Genomic DNA, 18,278 nt, shown 5'->3' on the forward strand with positions numbered 1-18,278 from the left:
CTTACTTGACGAACAGCTATAAGATAGCGACGCTGCAAGTCTTTGCAAGTGAAACTTGATCTGCAAAAAGTCGGATATTCGCGATGGAATTAGAAGCTTTTTCTTCCTTAGACAAGCTATCAACTAATCAAGGGAATCTGCATTGGTAATAGACGTTTGTGAGGTTTCACGGCACAAAAACTCGTTATTAGTTATCGTCAAAGGTTAGAGTTAAGGGCAGTGTTGTAATGACTTAAGTCAATGACTAAACTGCACTTAAGTCACTGTATTCAAATGACTTGACTAACTTAAGTATTTTGGGCAACCAATGACTTGGCCTGGGACTTTGTTATTTATTCGAAAATATTTGACTTGTTCTTAAGTTAATTTACGAATGACTTGACTAGTACTTAAGTCGTTTCAAAATGACTTGTTTACAACACTGGTTAAGGGTAAACCAAATTAGGGCTTTATTGTATTAATCTTTACTTTTTTTTAATTACTCTTTTTTAGTTATTCGTTAAAAGAGTTAAGGGTAAACTAAATTAGGGCTTTTTATGTTAGCTTAGTGCAGCCTTAAAGACGAAGGTAATGGAAGGCTACCAAACGCAACTGTACAAGCGAAGATGGGCTTTTCTAACCGCCCTAATTGCCATGCAGTTGCTGATCGGCTGGGGCTCGTCCTGTTTCGGACAAATCAGCAACTTCTACGCCCGCTATTTCCACGTCAGCTACTCGCAAGTAGATTGGATGACAATCGGAAGTTCGGTTGGACCTGTCTTTTCCACTGTACCTTTTGCGTGGCTGGCTTGCAAAGGTAAAACGGCTTGAGAGTTTATCCATTTATGCCTTGAAGCAGGGTTTTTTCAAACTGGGGTTCGACAACAAGTTTTACAATGATTTGATATTTCGTGACATCTCGGTAAATAGCACTTTTTCGGTATACGAATGTCAAGTTTAGCTAAAATTGAAACCCTTCAGATAGCACCTCAACATAAATTGCGGTAAAACATGTTGAAGCAGATAACATAAGAATTGTCTCTTCATCATTGTTAGACGTGTAAGGGCGCGTATTAATTTGAAAAGCGTCAAGATTTTTTGCAAAAGTAAAAGACTGAGAATCAGCCCGGCTTGTAAAGAACATAATGCACTGGTTCTCAATCTGTGAAACACGTACCTATTGTACGCGAAGGTCTTAGGCCTATCGCGAGCAGATTTTAAGCCATATGCGAAGTTTAGGACAAGTATAATAATACTGGGGCTGTCTTAGCTATTTTATCTTTTTGCCACAGTAAATATAAGTACATAGGCCAAATACCTCAACGCTAACCCACCGTAGCAATTACCCTCCTACTTTTCCCTGTTTCAGGTTATCTTGGGTTCAGAAACTTGGCGTTTTTCAGCGCTGTCACTACGACCCTCGGGTACTTCTGCCTGGCGCTGTCCACAATCGCAAGGACCTGTTTTTCGTTGGCCGTTCTTAGTCAAGTCGTTAGCAGTTTTGCGGGTCAGGTGTCGTCGGTCATCACGCCAGTTTTCGCAGTGCACTGGTTCCCCGAGAAAGAAGTTGGAACTGCTATTTCGGCCAATATGGTGGGCGGTTCTCTGGGAACAATCCTGGGTCTTCTAGTTCCCGCAAACGTCCTGGACTTGAAGTTTTCGAACTTGACGAGTAACGACAAAAAGGTAGCTCGAGACAATAACACGCTGCGAATAATGTACGCTTGCTTCACGGCCGTATCTCTGGCGATCAGCTTGATTTTCGTATTCTTCGCAACCGACCGACCCCCTAAACCACCAACCATAGCCCAAAGCCTGAAATTAAACAACGGAGAAAAGAAGAAAGCTGCTTCCGGAGGGTTTTGGGAACAAACCAAGCTCATCATGACCAACAAGACTTATGTCCTCGCCTCTATAGGAACCGGCATCCTGTACACCACGCCCGTCATCGAGTTCACGATGATGGCGCAGATCATCCAACCTTTCGTCAGCAATCATGACGTCATGGGTGCCTACGTCATGACCATACTTTGCACCGGGGGCGTCATCGGTGCTTTGGCTAGCGGGAAAGTGGTGAACGTTTACAAACGCTATGGAGTGATTTCTGTTGTCGGATCTGGCGTTTCGTTTCTAGCGTCTGTCGCCTTGGTAGTGGCCGTTTACTGTAAAAGCTACGTCTGGATTTGTCTCACAAACTTTGTGTTGGGACTATCCGAGCCCACCGTACTTGTGGCGGCGTTGGAGATATCCACCCAGCAAACTTACCCAATCGACGAGACGTTTGTTAGCATTTATTTCGCCGCTTTTTCCTTCCCTGTGACCGTATTCTATGGTGAAGTGGGACGTGTTATTTTCAATGCATGGGGCGGCGTGGCTGTGCTGATATTCCAGAGCGTCAGTCTTCTGCTTGGCTTTGTTCTGTGCTGTCTATACGACACAGACAACAAGAGACTGAATGTTGCCAAACTGAACGATCCTTCTAACGATACCCGAGACTTAGAACGGACTAGTTTACTTGAACTTAGCACAAGTTCGCCAACGCATTAAAAGATAATTTTTTACTTTGCACATCCCAGTATTTTTATAACAGAAGGACGTCGTGTACAAATTTCCGCGATGGTAAACGTTGGACTTTTATCAGATTATAAACATTTTTACTCAACAGTATATAAACTTTATCCCTTTAAACGTCGAAATACCCAGTATACGAAATACCCAGGATGAAGAGTAACAAATCTCAACTAAATAAGTCGCCTATACGTTATTATATTTTAACAGTAACCAAACATTCCACGTACAAAATACGTCACAGCTTAAGTGGGCTGATGTGTAACACCGTTGTTTTTGCCATTTATTCTACTTTATCTACAAATGTTATAGGTATGGGATTTTTTTCTGTTTATAAACAATTACATATCGTGTGTTTTGTCCAAAAATAATAAAAACATAATTAACTTTAAAAAAATACCAAATTCTTCAACGTTATTACTAGGTTAAAAATCATTGGTGAAACAACTTGTTTCGTTCTGTGTTTTAACCTTTAAATTAATAAAAATAATATTTCCAAATTAAAAAATAATGGTATGAAGCAATATAACCATTTATTGAAACTGTTTATAGGGATATTTTGTTGAGTTTGGTAAGTTATAGTGACCGACCCCACAAGTATGGGTTTGTGATATATAAATAAAAACAGAAATGACCACACAGTTCCTGAATTCGTTTCACCTGACGTCCAATTAGTAGGACTCGGAGTGGATGTAGTTTACCTCACAAATTCCACTACCGCTCACTGGATGGTTTGCTTAAAAGAATGAATTATCGTTTAGCTAGCAGAAGAAAAGTTTCACAACAACCACCGCAGAATGCCAATATTGCGTACCGACAATATCTTAAACCAGTGGTTCTCAACCTTTTCCTTTCGTGGCCCATTTTCGTTGTACAAAAATTATGTGTCCCAAAAAATTTTATGAATAGACAAACTATAAAAAGTTTTAGAACAAAATATAGCGAAGCATATAACAATAAATTTGCATTTTATTTACATTCCTACTCAATTCCTCCCCAAGCCATTATTCCTGTAAAATTGGGTATAGTGACAGAAATGAAACTAAATTCTTCAATAAATCTAGCTTTTTTAAATTGATCTGTGGCCCATCTTAAACGTTTCCATGGCCCACTGGTTGAGAACCGCTGTCTTAAACTATTTATCAGGATCCACACAGCATTTTTGTAATTTCAAAACGGCCCCTTATTTGGCATACTTTAACCAGATGGCGTTTACTATTTTGTCGGCATACGTGAAAAATAAAACAGCTAAACAATTGATGCTAAGTTACAAAAATAAGTCATTGGTTATTATGTTATAAAGGGCCAGCTGACAACAGCAGTACGGCATGAATCGATTTCAAAATAACTGAATCTACCTAGTTTATCAGGTAAAAATCTATCATACTTTTACAAAAACAAAATGCTACTCGAAAGGTCTGTAAACTGTTTTATACGACTTTTTTTGAAAACACTAAAATGTATAGAATTTTAAGTCACGCTTTTATCGAAAATCTAAGATTCGGACGCCGATCACAAGATCTGTAGATAAAAAACCCAATGATATTGTGCTTGGTGATCATCAATATGGAGATTTTTAGCGTTTACGGTTGAAAAACTATTAATCAACAATTTTCTCCAACAACAAGCTTCCGGTAAACGACGCCCGACGAAGTAGGATTGAATCCTACTCGATCTGAACTCAGAAGAGCCGCAAAAAAATCGCTTCTCTCCATAATGTTTTGCCGCGGTGTGAATTGGCCTTCGTAAGCACTCGTCGCGTCGGAAGGCGATTACGGCACAATTACAACGGCGATGTGCATTGGATTTAGGCGGCTGTGCAGTTATACGTCTACTATTGGGTGTTGCCATACTGGACTGAACATCGCTAAACTATTGAAGTTGAAGATTTAGCATTGTTTTAACGTTGGCGTATTGAGTAGGCTTCACTGTGTTGAAAAAAAGGTTAAAAATTGATATGGAAGACAACGAAACTCAGCTGTACAAGAAAAGATGGGTGTTTTTGGCTGTTTTCGCGGTTTTGCAAGTTTTAGGGGGCTGGGCTTTTACCAGCTTCGGTCAAATCAGCAACTTTTACGTGGCGTTTTTCAACGTCAGCTACTCGCAAGTCGACTGGATAACCATTGCAATAACGGCTGGTCCGCTAGTGTCTACTGTACCTTTCGCTTGGATGGCTTACAAAGGTAGTGTGCTGTTAAAGTCTAACTATAAGTACAAAATCGAAAACTCGCTAGGCCTACATGTTTCAGTATGAATCTACCAGTGTTGACTTAAGTATTTTTGGCAAAATTACTTGGTTCGACTTAAAGTCTTTCGAACAAATGACTTGAGTTGAAATTAAGTGTTTTCATTAGGATTTTGTATTTAAAAATGGGTTATTCGTCTTATTTTTGCACATAAAACACGTTTTTGTTGTTTTTTGGTTGGCTTATTGCTTATAATCATGAAACGAATTTACTAATTTTATTAGTTTATCGTTTAATTTGGTTTGACAAGAACGACTTGAAATTAACTTGCTCTAAATAATTGACACGTTCTTTGTTTAAAAAGACTTGACTTAGACTTTAGTTGTTTTACAAAAGACTTGACTCGGCTTAAGTCATTTAAAAATGACTGTTTTACAACACTAAAATCTACTAATGACGCTCTCATAGAAATGCAATATATCTTTAACTTCACTTCTAAATAAACCAATTTTAAGTTCTAGTTTTGTTTAGTTAGTTCAATCCCAAACACCAGATGTGCAACCAAAATCGCTTGATTTTGACGATTCGGAATTTTGGCAGTTTCTTTTTAACTGGGTGTTCGTTTATTAATTAATACAATTCTAGAAACTTCCTTATATTGTGGTTGGCCCGCGAGTCACGTAATCTAAGTTTGGAGTCTAAAAGAAAGCGTCAATACGCCCTTCTATTGATTAACAATATAAGTTTAATCAAACTCGAGCCCTACAGGTTCCTTTGCAAAATTAAAAAAAAATTGATTCCCCGTCTGTTGTAGGATACCTTGGATTCAGAAACTTCGCAATCTTCAGCGCCGCTTCTTCAACGCTGGGATACTTCTGCCTTACACTGTCTACAATCGCTAGAACATGTTTTCCAGTGGTTGTTCTCGGTCAAGTTATCAACGGTTTCATGGGTCAAGTGCTTCTGGCCATTCCACCGAGTTTCGCAGTTCTCTGGTTTCCCGAGAATGAAGTGGGAACCGCAATTTCTATCAACACATTGGGAATGTTTCTCGGCGCTTCTCTTGGTCTTTTGATTCCCACCAACGCCTTGTACTTGAGCTTTTCAAATTCGTCGAACATCAGCGAAATACTCGATAAAGACAACGGCACACTTCGGAAAATCTACATTTGCTTCACAGCCATTCCGCTAGTTATCACAATCTTTTTTGTGATTTTCGTAACAGACCGACCGCCCAAACCACCAAGCCTACCTCAAAGCCTTAAAGTGGATAAACAAAGTGGAAATCTGATTGGTTCGGGAGGTTTTTTGAAACAAACTAAGCTTATCATGACCAACAGGACGTACATTCTAGCTGTTTTAGTAGTTGGCATTGTATTGCACACCCCTATCATTGAATATACGATGATGTCACAGATCCTTAAACCATTTATCGTCCAGCATGACGTCATGGGTGCCTACGTCATGGCCATATACTGCGCCGGAAGCGTTCTGGGGTCTTTGGTTAGCGGCAAGGTTGTGAACGTATACAAGCGCTACAAAGTGTTGTCAATACTTGGTTCAGGTGTAGCGTTTCTATCATCTACTGGTATCGTTGTAGCCACTTACTATGAAAGCTACATTTCGATTTGCATTTCAAACTTTTTGTTAGGCTTGGGGACGCAGCTTGTAATGATCACAGCCTATGAAATAGCAACTCAGCAGACTTACCCAATCGACGAGACGGTCGTGGGAATATGGCTTGTCGGCTTTGTGAATCCTGTTACCATTTTCTATGGGGAAGTGGGCCGTGTTATTTTCCATGCTTCAGGCAGCGTGGCAGTGTTGGCGTTTCAGAGCTCCAACATTTTGCTGGCTTTGATTCTTTGCTGCCTGTACGACACGAAAAACAAACGATTGGACGCGGCGGAGTTGCCTGAAACTTTATGCGATAATGCAACACCGGAAAAAACTCGCCTATTAAATTAGAAAACGACAACGATTCGGCATATTTATAAGGAATTTAGCGTGTGTACTGTCTATTCGCCTTAGTACATAGGCTACAACGTTTTGAGCTAACGCTTTCAGCTTAACTAAAAGCTTTCAGCAAAAAGTTGACTTTACCCGTTATTTTGGGTTTCCAGCTGAAACTCAGTTTTTACTATTCGACCAAACAATTAAATAATCGCGCTACGTTAGAATAAATCCTTGCAAAAAAAAAAACTTACCAAAGCAAAATTTGAATGGCGAACCAGTAAGAGTCGGACATTTCGCCAAAAAAGAATCATGCGATTCCAGTGGATCATTGTTTCGCAACCTTTTTGGCTTGCCGCACCCTACAGAAATTATAAATAGTTTAAGGTATTCTTGCTCGTATTTTTGCTGAGTGGTTAACTGTAACGTTACAATAAACGAAATTAAAGAGCGCATCAACTGTGCAACAAGGTTGAAAAAAAACTTTAATGTTTTAACATTTATTGTACACAAAAAATTGTAAGAATTTGAAATATCTCTCGGCAACCTTGAGGGGTAAAAAAATGGCACCCTGTAGAGCGCCGCGGCACCCAGGTTGAGAACCATTGCAGTAGAGTAGATAATGTCGCACACAGCAAACGAACTCAGTTTAATTGACAAACAAAACAATCAGCTGTTTCACTGGAGTATGTGACAACCGAAATTTACACCTTACCTTATTACTGGCACTTGTTTACGTCGAGAGTTGTGTTATCCCCACGAACCCAACATAGCATATTAATTTCACTATTTTAACTTGTGTACAGTCTTTACTTCGCTTAGTCCTTGTTTTAAGAATAATACGCTAGCTTTAATCGGAGAGAAACAATTAAAACTTGCTTTTGCTTAAAAACAAACAGAACATAAACATACAGATTGGAGTTGAAGAAACCTAAACTGCCAGCAAACGGCCCGTCCTAAAAAGGTTAGCAACTTAAGCAGAAGCGATTTAATTAGTCACGGTCAGGTGATTGGAGGCTGGAAGTGTCTTTAATCACTTGATTACTACGAACAACGTGGAAAGCGCTTTCTATAATAAACTCAAAATGTTGCAAGTTTCCTGGAATCTAATCTATACAGGTAACGGAATACTGACAATCCATTTCAATGCTTTTAATAACTTTACAATATTTTAGTGAATTGTTTACATTTTTTAAAAGTACAAAGCTAGCCTAGATGCACACGTCTAACGAATACATGAACACAAAAACAGATTTTGCACCACATTCTTTCGGTGCGATTCTTTTCAGTTAAAAAACATTTCCAACTAACTTTTAACTATATTTCTTTATTAGGTTGACTTTGGTATAACAAATAGTACTTTTTTCTCTACTATGGCTGATTTACATAGCTTAACAGCCAAGTCTAGGTTTAGGTATGTCGGCTCTCATTTTATCGGTCCGGTACAAGAGTATCCATGCCGATCAGCTAACAATTTGGTATAAAATGTGATTTACTCACGGTTTACGAACAACATTGTTTCCTTGGAAATCTCATCTTATCAAAAAACCTTGTTTACAATCGAAGGTAGTAAAACTTTTTATAGATTAAGCAAACTATTGTTGCTAAACAACCTTGCGAACCAATTTTAACTACACATTTCGATCATAGTACCTTGATTTTGGACCGGATGACGTTACAAAACTAAACAAATATATACAGTATATTCAGATTATTACGATGTAGCAGTATTCTGATACTAATAAAATGGAAATAGAATGCAGAAGGCCCCTAGCCATTTTATCTCATTAAATACAGTTTTCGTCAAGATTGTCCTATTCTGAACATAACCACACAAACACCTGTTCAGAAGCAAAGCATTTATTTAGCCAAATTGATGTCCAGATTTTTTAGTTTTACACAGTACACCAAGCAAGAGTGAACAATTGAACAACCAACACCAAATTTGGGGCAGCAGCATTTAGGATACAAGGTTGGATACAGGGATTTTTTTAGAAGCAGTTACAATTTCTTTTGTCTGTTTATCAGAATCAAACACAAAAAGCCGTTATACATGGTGAACTAGACAAGATTAAACACACACACAAACACAGAACAGAAGGACTCTGAACCGGAACTGTTGAATTACTTTGATGTGGTTAGGTAGGAAGGGAGTCGAACACCTTTTTGACGTAGGCACTTACGTCACCGTCCATTTCCTCCAGCAAGCCCATGACGTCACAAAATTCGCCCAGAGATTCGCAGACGAGGATTTCGTCCTACGGAAGTGACAGGTTAAGTTTTAAATCAGAATTTTTAACTTTTTTGTAACAAGACTCAATTGAAACCTGTTTTTTTAACACTTTTTTGTTTTACATTAATGAGGCAAAACTCTTTCTAGATCAGGGATTCTAAAACTTTTCTCCGCGGACCACTGAAATTTAGAAATTTTTAAAAACGACGTCATAAATTGACGTCACTTAGAAATATGCTGATTTCGGTCTAAAAAATGTGATAGTGAAATGGAGTCTAGATACATCCAGTGCTAAAACGTTTTATTTTCAATTAAAATTTTTTACTTCCTAAATAATACACTAATATTTTAATTGGGCTTTCATGGACCCCTAAAAACTAGTTTAAGTACCGCAAAGGGGGTTTAAGGACCCAAGTATAAGAACCCCTGTTCTAGGGTGTTAACAATAGATTTCTTACTGATATAGTAGGAGCTTCAATTTTATGTTTTTGTGATTTTCATTTTTTAAGAAGCGGACACATTTTCGAGTGACGTCATACCTGGAACATGGCCAACATCTTCTCGCCTCCGTCAAGCAACTGCGTGTCATTGTTACGTATGTAGTTGGCCAGTGACGTACACCCACCCTCGTCGCATGCGTTCTGCAATGACATAATAACACAAGTTGAAACAGCTGGTTTCTAGCTTCACGCGTTCAGTTTTTGTTTGCAAGACAAAAAGTGCCATGTTTCAGTTGACAACAAGGGGTTCTCTTTCTGTAATGGTGCTATTTTTTCGCTCGCTCTATAGGAAAGAAAATATACTTTTGGGCACGACAACCGGGGTTATCAATATGTTTCACTTAAACCAAGGGCGGCTTATAATATTTAAAGAAACTATCCAACATCAAATTATTAGTTTCTCAAAAATATAGAGAACCTCTAAATCTAATGAAAGCAGTATATCGAGTTTGTATGCTGATAAATATACGTATGTGGCAAAAAGGCAAGAAACAATATAAGACTGGTATGATAATTCAAAGTTGATCATTAACAAAAATAATATAGCTTCTGGAATTGGTTAGGACTCATCGAATAGCATTTACTCGTGTCTATGTATACATTGAAGAATAAATAAACACACTTTAGTCAGGTAAATGGCATTTGATCTTAAAGAAGCTTTAATACAGCTCAATTAAAAAAAGTTCCGTCTTGAAACCGACCTTGAACAGCGTAGTGATGATGAGCTCTATAAGCGCCCAGAACAGCAAGTATGGCTTGTACGTCGCGTATTCCTTGACGTCACGGTCCACCAGCTTTGACGTCATGTTCGGTGACGTCTTGCGGCACTGAGCTACCACCAGGAGGCGTTTCAGGATGGTGAGTCTGTAGAAACAGATCGTTTAGTGGAAATATTAATAAATACGGTATGTAGAATTTTACATTCACCTTATTTAACGTAATTATTATAATGAGATAAGAAACGTTTAAAATATACTTGTCTTTATAAATTTTCGTTAAGTTTAAAATTTAATCCCACTTTGGCTTAATTTTGGATTCGACAGATTTATGCATTCGCCATTTTGTTATGGTAGTGGAAAACGTTTTATGAACTTGGCCACGATTCTTGCAAACCCCTCAGGAAACCCAACCCATAACCCCGCCCCCTCACCTGGCTTCTTTCCATTTTGTGCCACCAAACAGGAAGGGCATTATGGCGGTCATATAAAGCGGCCCGTCCACCTCGTAACTTGACTCGACCCACTTCTCTGTTGTTGAGGCCAGGAAGTCAGCGATGGAACGCTCCTCGCGCGCCTGACTCCTCGTCCTGTGTACACAAGGGGTGGGCGGTTAAGACTGTTGCGTGATGTTTGGCGACTTAGTTCAGAATTCTACGTAGTATGAAAACTGTTGGCTATCATATTTTGGTCGTATATTATTCGGGAGATTGTGGTTATCAGGTTAGATTTGTCATTAAATAGGGTCATTCATTACACTTTTATCGTTGTGTTTAAAATTCAATATACGGGCAAAATACAATTATAAGGGAAAATAAATTTAAATATAATTAAAGCGTAATCTAGAGAAAAAAGAGTTAAACGACAAATTTAAAAGAAAAATATCGCAGGATCGGAAATCTAGCACCGCTTAATAATTTGAACGAAATTCAGGATGAAAAATAAACTAAATCCGAATTTTCTAATGGGATCAGCTGCGCAAAGCAAGCGGAAAAGCATACAAAAAAACACTCATTACACTTTTACCGCTATGTTGAAATTTCAATCTAGGTGTAAAACACAAATAGGGTAAAATAAATGCAAAAAAAAATAAATAAAGCATGATCTAGGGGAAAAGAAGTTAAACGAAAAAATCAGAGGATTAAAAAACCTAAACGCTTTATAATTAACACGAAATTTGAGATGAAAATAAACTAAATCCGAATCTTCTAAGGGGATTAGCAGCGCCAAGCAACAAGAGCGACAGACATCAGTAGAAAACACTCACGAGTTAATGACGTATAACCCGGTGTGGATGAGATAGGGCATAAGGTTGATGTTGGACTGACGACCGCCACCTCCAGTTTCCTCGCTGAACGATCGCTCGCCAGCAAAGCGAAGCACCAGCAGCTTGAGGTCGTGGACTGTGCTGTGGAATCCCGGTTCACGCTGTCCTGTCGCCTCCTGGATGTAGGTGTTGTGTCTGTGGATGGACATAGGTATCATTTCACACTATCATATAAGGCCTGTTTACACTACAGCAGCGCTGAGCTGGGCGTAAAAATCGCTCCAAAACGTAACGTTTTTGGATAGCTGCACGGGGCTTGAGTTTAGCAAAGCGTAACTTAAGCTAGCTGCAGCTGCTGCACGGGGCTTGAGTTTAGCAAAGCGTGAAACGCTCGCCACAATAGAATTTAAATGCAAATTACGCTTTGTTCAACTCAGTGCAGTTGTAGTGTAAACGGGCCTTTTTACTGTTATTATATACTGCTACTTGCTATATCACGCGGCTTATGATTTAAGTCAGCATTTTCTTTGTTCGATGTTCGTTTTATTTTGCCGCAAATTTATTCAAACCATTTAAAAAAAATACAGCTTTTCAAATACCTGAAGTTTGATCGGTCGACGTTTTGTCTATTATAGTTCGACAACAAAACAGTATACATGCCACGGTAAATACAAAGAAAAATAGTTAAAAAAATATTTTTTAACCTCACTTACTTGAAAGCTGCACATAAAATAAATTCACAGAGTTTTAAAGATTAAACAATTTTTTTGGCAAGCCTGTGCAGTATCCAAGTTGGCAAAATGTCTTTAAATTATTCGAAAAACAATGGTTTTCGTTGGCGCAAGTTATTTTTTTATTCACAGTTAGTAAGAACGCACCTGGCAAGACAAGAGGCGAAGGCGGCTTCTGGTACTTGGGCGCCCCACAGTGGCAAGAGTCCGTTGCATTTTGTGTTGGTGTTTTGGAGAAGAGCAGAATCCCATTCTTCCCTACCTCTTGCTGTACGAACCTAAACAGCGAGAAACACACCCAATGTATAGTGAAGAAGCATACATAAGCATACATAATGTACACCAGTGCTTCCCAACCAGGGGACCGCGAAGCATTTCTAAATGTTAACGTTTTGTATTAGATCGGGAAATTATTGCATTATGATTAACTACTTCAGTACGTAGGCCAGTGGTAAAGCAGGTTTTATGTAACTGTTAATCTTATTTTCAAAAAGTTACATTTTAAATTATTGCTAAACAATTTGGTCATATCTCATTTTGGGTCGCATAATAAAACTTGCATTAAAAGTGGGCCGCGAACCGAAGAAGGTTCAAGTTCAAAAGTACTGATATATACAATGCGAATTCTGTTTAAGCCATTCTCTAGAATCGTGCTTGCCAACGATAACGACATCCATATATAGTACACAAGATGCCTTCGAAGAGGCTTACCGAAATTAGTCAGGCTGATCCGAATTTTTTTTGCGGTGAGGTTCGAACTCACGCCCTCCGGTGACACCGGGATTGCTAAGCTTGGAATGTTTTTTGACCAACAGAACACATAATGCCGACGATTAAAGTTTAAATATATATATTTATATAATATACATTTAAAGTAATAAAAATGTAAAATAAAAATAACCAAAACTAACACGAACTAAGACAAGCTGCATGTAACGCCACCCTCCAAATCAAACCCTAGTCAAGTCCAAGTCCCATTCAAGTTAACTACAGACTCCCAGTCAAGTCATTGACACAAAAATAATACGTTAAACTATTAAAATTAAGTCATTAACTTAGGTCATTACGACACTTATGTGCTTAAAAAGCATAGATTTGTAATATTTGATTAAACTTTCTATAGTTAAGTAGAAACGGAAAAACACGAGCGCGAAAATTGTATTGTGCTAAGAAAACCAGAAACCGACTTACAGCAGAAGTGTGGCACTCGTAATGAACCACGTTGAAGTGGGACACGGTTGAATAACCCTGGCTCTTTCTGGATTTCGCTTCAAATTCTTCCAGTGGACAACGACGTGTGTAGGTGTACACGCCAAGCACCTGAAAAAAAAACAGTTTCAGACAAGGTTCTTCTTTATGCTTTGTAACTGTTTTTTATGGCCAGAGCCTACAATGTTACTTCCGAGATTTTTAAGCCACAATTGGCCTAATCACGTGTTATAATTATAAAGTGTTTTTTTCTGTCGTCACCCTTTTCTAGTTTGTAAAAATATAGCGCCCCAGGTTATGAGCCATTACCAACCTACTGTAAGTGGTATCACTTGCTTAATAGGCTTGAACAAAACTAATGTTAATAAATAAAGTTTTTTGGAGTTAAGTAGATTTTGATTTTTCAAAGCACAACATGAGCTGAAACCTCGATTTCAGCACGACTATATTAATATAACGGCCCTGTGGTGCTTTTGTCCGCTAAGCATAGTTTCTAGTATATCAATAGCTGGAGCTAAATTTGGATAAAAAAACATTAATTAAGTTCAATTGCAATTGCAATTACAATTACTCCCTTAAATGTTTCAATTACATTACAATTTCTCCGTGCTAAAAATATCAAACTACGATTTAATTACAATGAAGGGGTGCCTTTCGGCATGGCATAGACTACACATACACACTACAGTCAAGTCAACGGCCACGTGTTTAAAAATCATTTAATAATTACAAACCAGACTGTAGCAATACCTTTTTTGGTTCAAACTTGTATCCCTCCCTGCAAATGATACAGGTCAGTCCAGTTTCCTCGACAAGATCGGATATTTGCTGCAGAATCGCCGAATTGGTGATCATCTGAAAAGGCAAGAAAATATGATGTTAACCGTTGGTCAATTTGAGAAGCGCCATAGTGAACGAAAAATGGAAAAATTGTGTTTCTTTAAGATTCCTGCTATAATTTTCAGGCTTGTTCAAGTGTTAGGTTGACGTTTTCAAAGATTGAATCACACAAAATGAACAACCAATGAAAACTACAACATAGATTAAAGACGAATACTTGACTTAAAACACTTAAGCGTATTCATTTTCTCAAGTATTTTCTTTTTTTTTTCTCTAGAGTATAGAGACCATCAACTCAACTTTATCACAAAATTATTGTTTCTCAAGGGCTTGCAACTTATTTCGTTGAAAACAAAATATATGGTCGATGGCGTGTTGCTGTTGTTTTGTGTTTTATGAGTAAATTGTTGTTAAAATCGACATAAAAAAAAATCCCAACGAGAAGTTGTTTACCTGCCCCTTGTCGTTTGTCTTCATTCCGAGAGAACCGAGTTGCTTCTGACGTATCGCCATCGCCTTCTTCTTTTTCTCTTCTCTCGTTTGACGACGAACCTGAACGTTCCAAGAAACATATATGAAACAGGTTTCTTAAACTTTTTAACGTTGACCGTTAAAAACGATTTTGATTCGCATGGACCAGCTGACGTCATGACGTCATAAAGTGACGTTATTAAATAAATACAATTAGGAAATATTTCATTTTTGGTCCAAAAAGTCAAAGCCTTAAAACGTCCAAGGAAAAGGAACCAAATGTGTTGTTTTGAATTTAACTCCTATTTTAAAATCATCCCTTTCTTCAATTTTTAAACTGTAATTTTAAGTAAACTTGCAGATTTATCTCAGGCAGCGGTAAAAAGTCACTTGCCTCCTTTATTTGCTTGGCGACGTCCGGGTGTTCCTGGAGAGCTTCTAGAACATTCTCGGCGTGAGGTCCGATGCTTTCCTGACTCGATATCTGGAAACAAAAGCAGAAGTAAGCGACTGGCGATGTTTACACGCTGCCCTGGCTTGCTTATTGCGGCTAAATCTGGCACTCAACGATTTTCGAACCTTAAAGGTCAAATTAAACATGAACACACATATGTGTGTTTACAACTGAAATCTAGCCCTTCTGAAGCTGCTTTTTGACCAACGACTACGGCTTACATATCAATAGTACACTGAAAGCCATTACAGACTCACCAAATCTGTCGATCAATGATGCAAGCAGAGCATACTAGAAAAACAACTAGCCTGCAGTGAGGTTCGAACTCACGACCTCCGGTCAAGCCGGGACCGTCGCTCTACCAACTGAGCTATGCAGGCTCAGAAGGTCAAATTAAGAAAAATTGATAAATTTCGTTTCACAAAGATATAATTATTGTTATGAATAATAATAGGAAGTCGAGATCAAAAACTTGTCTTCAAAGGCACTTAGTTAATAAGGTTGATTTTCAAGAAAAATAACCGCAAAATTAAAGCTGCTAATATATGAAATTAGTAATGAAATAAATTGTATTTAGTGAGCAACTGGCGACGTTTAAAGGCTGCTTTTGCTTCTTTACTGTCGCTAAATCTAGCGATTGACAATTTTCGAATTTTAACATGGAAGCAGGAAAATTTTACAATGATATATGATAATTTAATAAAGATAAAAATGAATCGGGATTAACTTGACTTGAGTACAAACATTAAACAGACTCAATATTAGTTGAAAGAGTTGATATCAACAAAAACAAACTTTAAACCATTTTTTGACCCTTCGCTACTCAAAAAATGGTGGCCCTTAACTACACTACGATTTAATGGAGTTCACTGTATATGTTACGCAATTTTATCATCGTTAAAATAACGAAGTAAATAGGTCAATATAAAATTTTACACAAGTACAAACGACCTTAAATGGTGTTAACAACGATAGAAACCTGTTCGAGGCGATGAAGGGCTTGCACTGCTTGTAGTCCAACCAGCTGCTGTGAGCTCTTATGCTTGCTACAAAGCCCGGTGAGGATGCGAAGACAGAATGGGAGACTCGGACGAGCAGTTACTGCCTTCCAATCGTCGCTTTCGAAGCTTAAAGACAGGAAGTATCGTTGGAATTCGTATCATGATAATAAATTACAAAGCCAAAAAGGTCGAGTAGATCGACATCATCTTGATACTATAAAAAGGTAAAAGAGGTTTCGAAACGAAATTGTTCATCTACAGTTAATGTGATACAAGTTCGTATCGTAACGTCTTACATTACAGATCCGTGCATACTGCATAGTGTACCCAAATCGCATCATCTTCAAAATGTATTTTTTGAGAGGTAATTTTGGTTACTAGGAAAAACTTATGCTAATGTTCAAATAGTTTAAAGGTATAAAAGAAAAATATTTTTTAATGTAAAAAGGCCATATAAGTAAAATGGATAAATACGGGTAAATCAGTTTAACGGTTTGACGCTTCACATGAAGGAGAAAAAACATTAGGATTTGGAGAAAGGTTTTCACGCTTAAAGAGTTTAAACAAAACAATATTTCGTGCCATTAGTGAGCGTATGACAACCAATATAAACTAAAATCAGTTTGAAACTTATTTATCTTTACATCAAATTATCAAAAACTGTGATAGAGTGTGCAAGTAATTTTCTTGCCCCAAATAACTACTTTGCTTAAAAATCCTTAATTAATTGCATAAGTTGACCGGAACAAGCGAGGTACTATTTTTCCTGAAAGTTTCGCCCTTTAATAAAAAAACACATTTTCGGTGACGTCACACAAAATGGCGGCGACTCACTTCTTGTCTTCCGGTACGTAGCGGATGAGATAGGCGACGGCGTTCTGTACGATCTCGTTCTTCACCATGAGGTCCTTGAGCTTGTCACCACTGTCGTTTGTGTGGATCCCTGCCACGATGTCGCAGAAGCAGTTCATGTAAATCGTCTCGTCGTCCGAGTGGCTCTCGTCGTATCTGGGCACACGAAAACTGTTTGGATTTTTTTTATTAATCCTTTAATAATAATGTGTCTGGTATTTTTACTGTGTAAGATTTACAATAAATCTAGTGTATGTTTGTGAGAATTGTGGTAAGTTGGGACTGTGTGGCTCTTGGCGGTTTATGCAGTAAGTTACGCATAAGGAATGTTAGATAAGAATAATCAGATCAGCCGCTTTAACATCGACAGAATTTTTCAAACAGGTATGGCAATTTTCGGTTTGCAATATAAACTATGGTGTTGTCGTTGTCAGTTGTTTAGGAAGTTTTTTAGAGTTTTTTTTTTAGAAGTTTTTTCGAAAGGCATTGACGACAATGTTAGGGATCTTTACTCAAAAATAACATTTAAAAACAGGTTAGAAATATTTAGGGCCTGTTTGCAAAACGTAATTCCCTCAACCTTGGTTGTTTTTTACTTGTTTTCGTGCACCTTGGCCTGTTTAATTGTGAATTACTCGGCAAACATTCAACCTACGGTTAATTTAAAGCAGTGGTTTTCAACCTGGGGGACGCGATCCTAAGAGGGTCACAAGAAGTTGTTTGGGGGGTCGCCGTGTGCTATTTGCTAAACGCATAATTGAAAAAAACATATATATAATAAAAAATTAGCAGTAGAAGCAGCAAGATCCACCGCTAGTTCAATTGTGTAAATTTTCATGTTTGAAATGTGCTCCTGAACATGAACGATAAAGTGTACAATTAACATTACAGGAACAGTTTGTGTTTACTTTTCAAAGTCCAGGGTCGATATGAAGTGGTCGATGAGCAGCTGCATTAAGTCCGGGTCGCCGAATGAGAGGAAGGGAATTATCCGGAGAATTCCTTGCAAGATGTTCGTGTGACCTTGAACGAACTCGCTGTCGATCTGGAGGTCAAAAGAATAATGACGAGTCAACTTTACTGTAAAATTAAACTGATTTTCAAAAACAGATGTTGCCACTTTTGAAGCAAAATAAGAAGCTAAATTTATAAATATACATGTTCATCGATATTTTTATTCCAAAAACATATATTAAATATTTTAAAGATTTTGGGGGTAAATTTTCAAAATAACCACGAACTGTGCCCCTACAGCCCTCTAAAATCGTTCTATAGTGCTTTTAAAATTCCTATTTACAAACATAGGCAGCCTAAACAT

At 38.0% G+C, this 18,278-nt stretch overlaps 3 protein-coding genes and 1 non-coding gene across 4 annotated transcripts in view; 2 read left to right on the forward strand and 2 right to left on the reverse strand.

Annotated features, from left to right (window-relative positions):
- Positions 1–570: 570 nt before the first annotated feature.
- Positions 571–2,526, forward strand: LOC146170294 (choline/ethanolamine transporter flvcr2a-like). The gene is made up of 2 exons (XM_083388137.1): positions 571–796; positions 1,349–2,526. Exons 1-2 carry the CDS (start codon positions 571–573, stop codon positions 2,524–2,526), a joined length of 1,404 nt encoding a protein of 467 aa, XP_083244263.1.
- Positions 2,527–4,504: 1,978 nt separating this feature from the next.
- On the forward strand, positions 4,505–6,701 carry LOC146170295 (putative MFS-type transporter C09D4.1). Its single transcript, XM_083388148.1, has 2 exons — positions 4,505–4,730; positions 5,548–6,701. Exons 1-2 carry the CDS (start codon positions 4,505–4,507, stop codon positions 6,699–6,701), a joined length of 1,380 nt encoding a protein of 459 aa, XP_083244274.1.
- Positions 6,702–8,536: 1,835 nt separating this feature from the next.
- The window catches only part of LOC146170296 (E3 ubiquitin-protein ligase UBR4-like), a 107,308-nt gene continuing 97,566 nt past the window's right edge, over positions 8,537–18,278 (reverse strand). The window contains exons 95-107 of the mRNA XM_083388159.1: positions 17,869–18,005; positions 16,943–17,116; positions 16,087–16,234; positions 15,048–15,137; positions 14,636–14,734; positions 14,093–14,197; positions 13,325–13,453; positions 12,281–12,411; positions 11,403–11,597; positions 10,570–10,725; positions 10,121–10,283; positions 9,459–9,560; positions 8,537–8,944 (exon numbers count right to left, since the gene is read on the reverse strand). Coding sequence (XP_083244285.1) covers positions 8,825–8,944; positions 9,459–9,560; positions 10,121–10,283; positions 10,570–10,725; positions 11,403–11,597; positions 12,281–12,411; positions 13,325–13,453; positions 14,093–14,197; positions 14,636–14,734; positions 15,048–15,137; positions 16,087–16,234; positions 16,943–17,116; positions 17,869–18,005 — 1,749 coding nt within the window. The 3' untranslated portion in view covers positions 8,537–8,824. The remainder of the gene's footprint in view (positions 8,945–9,458; positions 9,561–10,120; positions 10,284–10,569; positions 10,726–11,402; positions 11,598–12,280; positions 12,412–13,324; positions 13,454–14,092; positions 14,198–14,635; positions 14,735–15,047; positions 15,138–16,086; positions 16,235–16,942; positions 17,117–17,868; positions 18,006–18,278) is intronic.
- On the reverse strand, positions 15,413–15,487 carry Trnaa-ggc (transfer RNA alanine (anticodon GGC)). The gene has a single exon. It is a non-coding gene; the product is annotated as a tRNA-Ala (tRNA).

This window comes from Ascidiella aspersa, chromosome 1 (assembly GCF_963924565.1).
Source record: "Ascidiella aspersa chromosome 1, kaAscAspe10.2, whole genome shotgun sequence".
Classification (NCBI taxonomy): Eukaryota; Metazoa; Chordata; class Ascidiacea; order Phlebobranchia; family Ascidiidae; genus Ascidiella; species Ascidiella aspersa.

Coding starts and splice junctions, on each gene's coding strand:
- LOC146170294 (XM_083388137.1), top strand. CDS start 571: ATGGAAGGCTACCAAACGCAACTGTACAAGCGAAGATGGGCTTTTCTA. Junction 797..1,348: donor TGCGTGGCTGGCTTGCAAAG/GTAAAACGGCTT, acceptor TCCCTGTTTCAG/GTTATCTTGGGTTCAGAAAC.
- LOC146170295 (XM_083388148.1), top strand. CDS start 4,505: ATGGAAGACAACGAAACTCAGCTGTACAAGAAAAGATGGGTGTTTTTG. Junction 4,731..5,547: donor CGCTTGGATGGCTTACAAAG/GTAGTGTGCTGT, acceptor CGTCTGTTGTAG/GATACCTTGGATTCAGAAAC.